The 9,769-nt window shown below is 44.7% G+C and overlaps 1 protein-coding gene across 1 annotated transcript; it reads left to right on the top strand.

The window, feature by feature from the left end:
• Positions 1–3,974: 3,974 nt before the first annotated feature.
• Positions 3,975–9,093, top strand: SDF2L1 (stromal cell derived factor 2 like 1). Its single transcript, XM_067539894.1, has 3 exons — positions 3,975–4,198; positions 5,433–5,629; positions 8,002–9,093. Exons 1-3 carry the CDS (start codon positions 4,039–4,041, stop codon positions 8,278–8,280), a joined length of 636 nt encoding a protein of 211 aa, XP_067395995.1. The 5' UTR covers positions 3,975–4,038; the 3' UTR covers positions 8,281–9,093.
• Positions 9,094–9,769: the final 676 nt, after the last annotated feature.

Here is a 9,769-nt window from a genome sequence, read left to right as displayed (position 1 = left end):
AACAAATAGATTTGTATTTTAATGTCAAATTTCTTCTATTTATTTATTTGTATTGCTAACACATCTGATACCTATTATAGGCCCCCAATCCACAAATGACATGTCTGTTAGGTGACAGGGAGCTATACATTTCCAAAAATTCTTTGCAGCCTACCCTTTCTTTTCACTACTTCTAGCTATCCTTGGGTGATTTACTCTTATTTTGATGACGCTGATGATGATTTATTATTTGTAGTGCTGCAGCCCCTAGAGCCCCAGCTGAGATTAGGTCCCAGTTGTGCTAAATGCAGTGAAATAATTAAATTAATCTGGAGAAGCATCATTACAACCAGTTTTTCAATGTGGGGGAAAAGAAGGTGGCAAAGGAAAATTGGTGTAGTGAGTCATGGATCAGTTAGGAATGTAATTTTCCTCTCCCCCTTATAATTTCATCGATTTCTGTAGAGTTACTCCTAATTTACACTCATTGACCTCATCAGGCTTTGGCTCAGGGTCAGAATCAGGCCTTTAATGTCTTGCCTCAGATTACCGGCAATCTGAGGACTAGAACCAGGAGTTCTGACTATCACGTTCTCTATACCTAAGCACTTGTCTACAAAGTTGCACCAGTTTAGCTAAATCGGTATAATATGATGTGTAGATCAAGACTGAGACTATGAATACTCTTGCCGCCAAATTCGGTAGTAGTTGACGAGAGATACGCAAACTACGTAGAATAGCTTGTGTATCTCCTGTCAACTTCCTAACTTCTCCTTACCACGGTGTCTTCAGTTTGCTGCGCCAATGGGAAATGCCATTACTCCATCTGGTGGAGGTGGATGAATAGCATTGATTTCCGGGTTGATTGAGCAGGTCTCCACTTCCGCTCAATTGATCCAGATAAATCGATCTGACAGTGGTGAATTTGCCACCGTCAGTCTAAACATAGCCTGAGAGCTGCTTGCCATGTTGATCTCATTGTCAATTAGTGCCTTCATCATGCACACTAAACAGAAAGCTCAGTTTGTTTCACAAAGACCAATATAATAGAAAGGAAAAATCCTCTTGTAAAATATGATGCTTTGTGCCAGAATACTCCTCTCAAGGTACACGCTTGTACTTTATGGGTCCCAGTCCTGCACTTCTAATGCACGACTAATTCCTACTGCCAAGTCAATTAGGGCCTGATTTTCAGGGGTGCTGAGTAGCCACAAGTACAGTGAAATGGAAGTTGTGGGTGCTCAATATCTCTGAAAATCACGACAACAACCTAAGGACTGTAACATTAAGTGACTAAGGGCCTACAGCATTCTAGCTGTTTGCTAAATTTTGGTCTGTTAGACTGGTACATCTCCATTGATTTTTTTTGTTTGTTTCATGGGCATAAAAAGGAATTATAATGTTCCCCTCCAAGAAGCAGATATCTCCATCCCACTCCCATCATTTAATTTCAGGGGAGAGTTTACCTGCAGCTCAACGCAACCTACTAAAAACAATAGCAGCCCCTATAGCAATAATGTGGCTGTTAATTGCCATAGTTGTTTGGCACTGAAGAAGTTCTTTGTTGGTAACCATTCTAACCCAATTATGTTTCTAAAGTACAACTGAAAAGCATTGTAGGAAGCACCATGTAAACTGTACTAAATGCACTGGGAGTTAGTGACCTCCCAGAAAGGCAAACAGGTGCCACCTAAAGCTCCATATGATTGATTTTCCATGGCTAAAATGGCAACCACAGACATCTGTTTAAAAAACAGCAACAAGAGTGAGCTGTTGTCTTAGAAGAAGAGGAAAGCCTCTTAGAAGAAATATAAATATGGTATTCAAGTGTCAAGCAGTGCTTTCTTTTGGATCAGACACTTAAACATCAAGCAACAGAAAATGATTTTTTGATTAACAGACAAGGATATGGTCTGTGTGGGCAGTACAGTTGTAGTTGAGAGACATTTAGGATTGAAGCTTGATTTAATACAAGCCATTTGACCAGGCATGAACCAAAAGTCAGGGACACTTCCCTACATATGTAATAGGTTAATACCAACAAGTCAAATAACAAACCTCTGAGTGAATGAGTGAGTGACATCATGTGGGGAGCAAAGGGCTGGACAGATTCAGCACTGGTGGAAAATGAAGTCCGCTGAGCATTCATGATACTCTCACTTCCCCACAGTGGTAATGTGCTGCCCAAACCATCCAGGACAAGTCAGAGCAGTACCCCCATTCTGTGCTGTTGCACACATCCAATTCCATTGGCTTGACAATTTAACTCCTGAGATTCAACTCCTTCCTACTTACCTGCTGGGAGGGTTGGAGGCTTTTTGCTTTGTCCCGAGAAAATTATGTTGCCTTCATGGCATCCTGACACCATGTTTCCAACAATGAATACGGTATGTTGGACAGGTCCTGCATCCACTGTCAGATGCATACCTAAGACAGCCTACATAATAGTTCCCTGTGTCATCTCTTGCCCTTGGCTGTATCTGTGATAAATTGATGAGAAATACATTCTTTTACTTTCCAGGACCATATAAGGAAAGAGAATTAGCTGCTGCAGTCTGCAGAACTGCACTAGGAGGAAAAAAGGATCCATTCATTGTCTCAGATACTTTCTTTACAGAGTATTTTTCTGTTACAGTTGTTAAATATAATTTAATAATTTCTTTATGTTACAATAACTTAATAGTAGCATTTGGGATAAAAAAGTGACCTTTCTGCTCCAAAAACACAGGCACACAATCATTTGAGCTGAATGAAAATCATTATTAACTGTTAGCAATATACTGCTGATGCCATGCCATGCCTGAGAAGCTGATTTTATCCAGTACACAGGCAGTGGTACACACACATACTAGCCAATTTATGCTTGGCAGCCCTTTGTTAAAATGCAGCATTGTGAAAGATGAGAGCCATCTGGTGGAGAGGCTCACTGAACTTCTTGGAACTATTATTTCAAGGATGCCATGTTATTTAATAGGCCAAATGCAGGGCATTTGAGGGTCCTGTTTTCACTTTCTCATTAAGGCTGGTCAAAAATGTTCCATTGACATTTTTTTTTTTAAATTAAAATTGGGGTTTTCGTCTAAACAAAAATTTTAGAGGAACAGGCCTGCTGGCCCAAAAACCAAAACCTATTTTGCTTTGTGTTGGGTTTTTTTTTTTTGTTTGTTTGTTTGAAAACGGAAAAATGTCAAGTGTTGGGGTTTTCGTTTTTTGAAGAAAGGCAGGAATTTTCAGTGGATTAAAAAAAAAAAAAATCAGATCAGCTCTAGTCATGGTGTTACATCACAGTATTCTGATCTTCCAACACAATGGGAGTGATGCTGACCCAGTGTCACTGCCTCTCTTTGAGGCATATTAGCGCTTTGCTTGATGTGTGGGTGCCATGGGAGGGTGGCTGTGCACAAGGTTAAAATGCTGACGTTTTGGGGTGGGTTGGCCGCGTGGCACTGCACGGGGGTGACAACTAAGTGCCTTATTGCTGCCGATCCCTAGAACAGTGACTGTCCATGAGGCAGCCCCAGGGTATCGAATGACCACCCCACCTGCCAGAGCCCACCAGTGGCATGGAACAATTTGTATAGCGAGGGGGCTAAAAGCCATTGAACAAAACTGTAAACCCTGCATATGATGGAAACCCCCTTCAAGCCAGGTGGTGCTGCTCCTGCACCACCACCCTCAGCACCCCTAGCTCCAGCACCCCTGGCTCCCACCTGCCCATGTAAGCCCCACTGACTTCTTTCCCTTGGACCCTCAACTCTTAGTTTCCCTTTGGGTCCCTTCTCTGAGGGGGCGCCACGCCGCCTCTTCTGATTGGTTCCCTCCCGCGGCCCAATGGGCTCCTCTTTCGTGTGCTCTGTGTGCGGTCAGCCCGGTGGCGGCCCAATGGGGAGGCGATGTTGGCAGAGAGACGGGCGGGGATTGGCAGGCTGCGGTGCTGGCATGGTGTGATTGGCCGGGATGCGGAAGCGCGGTGCCGGTCGGTTGCGGAAGCGGGCGGGTTGGTTGGTCTCAGCTCGGGCCGGTTGGGGCTGGGGGAGCCGAGCGCCGGCCTGAGGGGAGATGCGGCGCCGCTGCCTCCTGCTGCTCCTGGCGCTGCTGTGCGAGCCGGGCCGCGGCAGGGACTCCGCGCCGGGCGCTGTTACCTGCGGGTCGGTGCTGAAGCTGCTCAACACCCGCCACAACGTGCGGCTGCACTCGCATGAGGTCAAGTACGGATCGGGTGAGGAGCGGGGCCGGGCCGGGCCGGGCCGGGCGGCTGAACGGGGCGACTGCGGCTGGAGCTGGCGGTGGGCGGGCGGTGAGGAGGGCTGGGCTGGCCAGGAGCGGGGTCAGGCTTGTCCAGCGCTGTGGAGGCGCTCGGCGGGCCGGGCTGAGGAAGGTGGGGGGTGGGGAGCGCGGGGGAGGAGGGCGGTTGGAGCAGGGGGCGCGAGGCTGCCGCGAGCGCGGCGCTCTAACGGGGGTCGAGGTGCAGGCCAGGGGCCTGAACTCGGCCTCCTGCAGCTCTGGGTGAGAGGGGAGAGCCCGGCCCGCGGAGCTCCCCGCACTGGGGGCGACGAGGGGGCAGCTGCTGAGGGGCGCGGATGTTGAGGAGCAGGAGCTGCCCTTCCTGGCTGGAGCAGCGCTGAGCGAGTGAGCGCGCCTGGCTGCGGCGGGGGAGAGCGGCCACAGGGTGGCTCCTCAGGAAGTCTGCTGATAGGCAAGTGCTGCAGAATGGGCTCGCAAGAGGGGGAAAGGAAGGGCAGCTCCTGGGGTTACATTCGTCTCGCACAAAGGAAGACAGACAGCCCTGGGGGTGGGGGTGCAAAAGTGTCCTGTTAGAATCCTACGTGTTTCATTTGTCATATGCAGGGCAAGTCACCAGCGAGGTTCTCACGTACTGCACACTTCCCACTGAGCAGCACGTCATTTACACTCCTTCCTTAGCAGGAGTGAGCAAATATCCAAGACTGAGCCACTCAAAACAGTACAGGGGGCATCCAAAAGGGGGTCTATGGGCAACAGACACACACATTTTAAAATGCTTAATTTAATGAGCAGTCTTCTGTTTCTACATCTTCAGAGCCTGATATTCTAAGGTGTTGAGCATCTGCAACTCCCACTGAAGTCAATAGGGGGCTGTGAGAGTAGGACACCTATGAAAATCACGGCTTGGGAACATTAAGACACATATCTCCGGTAATATTAGTGTGGTAGTGACTCTTCTGCCCCTCAACAGCTCAGTATATTTTTTGTGGCTTTGGATCACAGCTGAGGAAGTTGATCTAGAAGCTGTACTAATGAAAGGAGTGGTGTAAAAATAGGGTGAGTAGGGAAATTAGTCTTGCAACCCTCCTTTGCTGTTCCTCTCCAATTATTAGTCTGAATAGATTAATGCTCTTTAATAATAACAATTGATTTCTTGAACTGGTGAATGGTTGCTTAGGTCCAATACCATTTAAATTATTTTGAAACAGGAAGTCAGCAACAGTCAGTCACTGGAGTTGAAGCTTCAGATGATGCTAACAGTTACTGGCGGATTCGAGGGAAAAATGATGACACTTGCCAACGAGGAACACCAGTGAAGTGTGGGCAAGCAATACGACTTACCCATGTTAACACCGGAAAAAACTTACACACTCATCACTTCCCATCACCGTTGTCCAACAATCAGGTAAGATGGTGACTTGTGCCTTCAAAGCATGTGCTTTATTCATTTCTCTTGTATGTGGAAAAGATGCCTAAAATAGTCTTCATCCTAATTTGGAGCAGTCATTTAGTAAAGTAAAAGCTTTTGTGAAGCTAGAGACCAGCATGAGACTAAGCATGGTCCAGGGATTTGGATGCTAGCCTGAGATACATGAGACCTGTTCTATCTCAGACTTTGGCTACGTCTTCACTGATGGTGGCAAATTCACTGCCATTAGATCGATTTCTCTGGATCAACTGAGCGGTCAGTGAAGACCTGCTCAGTCGATCCAGAAATCAATCTATTAAGACCACCTTCTCAAGTGGCGCAGTGCAGTGAAGACAGCGCGCAGAACACAACCACAGAAGTCGACAGCAGTTACACAAGTTTTATGCATAGCTTGCGTAACTCCAGTCGACTGCTGCCGAATCTCGGAGGTAAGTGTAGACAAGCCCTTTGTGTGTGAGCTTGGGCAAGTTACCTGGGGTACTCTACACAGTAGCTGGAAGGGTGCTTCCCAGTGTGGGTAGACAGACACACTAGTTCATAGAATCATAGAATATTAGAGTTGGAAGGGACCTCAGGAGGTCATCTAGTCCAACCCCCTGCTCAAAGCAGGACTAACCTCAGCTATATCATCCCAACCAGGGCTTGGTCAAGCCTCAGCTTAAAAACCTCTAAGGATGGAGATTCCACCACCTCCCTAGGTAACCTATTCCAGTGCTTCACCACCCTCCTAGTAAAAAACTTTTTCCTAATGTCCAACCTAGACCTCCCGCCCTGCAACTTGAGACCGTTGCTCCTTGTTCTGTCATCTGCCACCACCGAGAACAGCCTAGCCCCATCCTCCCTGGAACCCCCTTTCAGGTAGTTAAAGGCCGCTATCAAATCCCCCCTCACTCTCTCTTTTGCAGACTAAACAAGCCCAGTTCCCTCAGCCTCTCCTCATAAGTCCTGTGCTCCAGCCCCCTAATCATTTTTGTTGCCCTCCGCTGCACTCTCTCCAACTTGTCTACATCCTTTTTGTAGTGGGGGGCCCAAAACTAGACACAATACTCCAAATGTGGCCTCACCAATGCTGAATAGAGGGGAATAATCACTTCCTGTGACCTGCTGGCAATGCCCCTCCTAATGCAGCCCAATATGCCATTAGCCTTCTTGACAACCAGGGCACACCGCTGACTCATATCCAGCTTTTTATCCACCGTTACCCCCAGGTCCCTTTCTGCAACTCAAGCTAGTACATTAAAAATAGCACTGTGGCTGCAGTGGCTTGGGCTACCTGTCCAAGTATGTACACAGGGGTCAGGCAGAATTGTATTCAGACAGATAGTCCAAGCATGACCTACGCTGCTCTGTGGCCATGCTGCTATTTTTAGTGCACTAGGTTGAGTAAAGCTACCGCATGTCTGTCTATCCATGCTAGGAAGCAGCCTCTCAGCTGTTGTGTAGATAAGTCTCACTCTATCCTCATTTTACTCTCTGCCCCATCCCTATCAAAGGAACCCTTTGCATCCACAGTCACACTTACACTCTTCATCTTTGTACTTCTCTAAAGATCAATGTTTCCCCTTCTTAGCCCTACCAGCTTCCTCCCTTATCATTCAGCAAGTACTTCTACAAAACTTGAAAATAGTTCTTAAAGTATTCTTTTTTAGCCGTTGGGAATTTTCATAAGTAATCACTGGAGTCTCCCTTCCTGAGAGGCAGCATGGTATGGTGGATAGGGCGTTAGATTGGGATACATGAGATCTGGATTCTATTTTGACTTGGTCACAGACCTACTGTGTGACCTTGTCAAGTCACATGGCCTCTCACCCTTTGTCTTGTCTACTTAGATTCTAAGCTCTTTGAGAAGAGTCTGTCTCGTTATTGTGTGTTTGTATAGTACCTCACACAATGGGGTCCTGATCTTGGTTGGGATCTCTAGTTGCTACTGCCATAAAAATAGTAATAAAATAAATGACTGAGAGGAAATGTTTCATAAGACTTAAAGACCTGATGGATACCATACTGCAAAATTAAATTTTCATGACACTAGATCTTGCTGGGTGGAAGGAAGGGGAGCTCTGAGTCTGAGAAGTATTTTGTTCTTAAACATTTTTTCTCCAAAGGATTGGCCCATGCTTACAATTTCCCTTGTTTTATTTTTGTTCATAATATCTTTCATTTTTGTCATTTTACCTCTAGACTATAGAGGGGGAAAATTATCCCATCTGGGTTATATCCATTGCCACATAGGCAATACAACATCATTTTTTGTTTCCCACCCACCCTTGTCTTTACAAGCTCTCTGCTGGCTGAGTGATTGGTGTCTTTGTGAAAGTATCATTGTTGTTCTCTTATTTCTAATTCAGGAAGTAAGTGCCTTTGGTGATGATGGTGAAGGAGATGACCTGGATATATGGACCGTGCAGTGCAGTGGGACACACTGGGAGCGGGAGGATGCAGTGCGTTTCAAGCACATAGGAACTGATGTATTCCTTTCAATAACGGGAGAACAGTATGGCCACCCAATTAGAGGACAACGGGAAGTTCATGGTATGCCTTCTCCTAATCATCATAACTACTGGATGGCAATGGAAGGAGTTTTCATTAAACCCAGCCTGGACCCTGCAAAACACGATGAGCTATGAATGGTTAAAGGACTTTAATATATCTGTTAATCCATCAGTAGGAGCTGCAGATCCTTGGTCTCTTGTAAATACTGTCTTGTCTGTCACTGACTCTCTGTACAACTGAAGAGATAAGGATGTTCTAAAAATGCAACACTTCTGTGGGGAACTGCAGTTTCCTGGATCACATAGTAAAATTTGTTTGGCAAAGTACTGTTTGAATTTTCTAGTTTAATTGGTGGAAAAGGCTTGTGTTTCCATTAGTTTTCACTGTAATTCCCTTTGCTTATTACTTTCCTCCCTTCTATCCAATCCAAAAGGAGGTGACAGATTTGAAATAAAGCCTCTCTGATCAATCCCAAATATAATGCAAATGTATATTTTGTATTCCTTTTGCAATTATAATTAAAATTTTGGAAACTAGTCTCTACTGTTTAGTAAAAGAACATTACTAAATAACAAGATGAAATAGATCTAGAATGTGGAAAATATTTCTCAAACATGGCATCATGTAGCTGGGATGGAATCAACAATCCAATCTTCTGGAAAAATATTTGCAGTTCACTTGAAAATTGCTTCTAATGTTTGTAACAGGTTTCAATGTGTGCTGTATCTGCATTTAGAAACACCCCATTGGAAAATGTAAATATTGTGTATGTTGGGGTAAGGAGACAGTTAATTTTCACTCTACATGTGATTTTTTTTTTTTTTTTCCTAAAGAATTTACATTTTGATAGTGGTACTGCTATTACTAAAGTGGTAAGATTGTTTCTGAGAATTGTTACAGAAGTTACTATTTATAGAATTCTACTATTCATTAAACAAATTTCTTTATATAGTCTGAAGGAGTAATTGTGTTTGAACTTTAATTTTTTAATTGTATTTATTTAGTTTTTGTACTCACTTGGAAAGATCAATATGAGAAACCAGATGAATTAAGAATAGGGCTATGTGTTTGTGTTTGCTCAGATTCAGAACAGAGAGCAAACCTCAGCTACTGTACTTTTGAAAAAGAAGCAGACTAGGGAAATGCAGTCTAAATAAAATCACTATAAGGTGTGTGCACAACTGATTGAAAGACTGTACTCAAAGAGTAGTTATCAATGGTTTGCTGTCAGACCGGGGGGATGTATCTAGTGGCGTCCTGCAGGGTCAGTCCTGGGTCTGGTACTATTCAATATTTTCACTGATTATTTCTATAATGGAGTGGAGAGTATGCTTAAAAATCTGTAGATGACACCAACCTGGAAGAGGTTGCAAGCACTTTGGAGAACAGGATTAGAATTCAAAACAACCATGACAAAATGAAGAATTGGTCTGAATTCAACAAGATGAAATTCAATAAAAATAAGTGCAAACTACGTCACATAGGAAGGAAAAATCAAATGCACAACTACAAAATAGGAAATAACTGACTAGATGGTAGTACTGCTGAAAAAGATCTCACCTCTCACAATGGGATGCGGTGAGGGTTAAGTAATGTTTGTAAAGTACAATATTTTAAGATGCA

This window comes from Emydura macquarii, unplaced genomic scaffold (genome assembly GCF_026122565.2).
Source record: "Emydura macquarii macquarii isolate MOO-44397 ecotype Brisbane River unplaced genomic scaffold, CSIRO-AGI_Emac_v2 contig_554, whole genome shotgun sequence".
Classification (NCBI taxonomy): domain Eukaryota; kingdom Metazoa; phylum Chordata; order Testudines; family Chelidae; genus Emydura; species Emydura macquarii.
The sequence above is the reverse complement of the archived record's forward strand: the minus strand, read 5'-3'. Positions and strand labels throughout refer to the sequence as shown.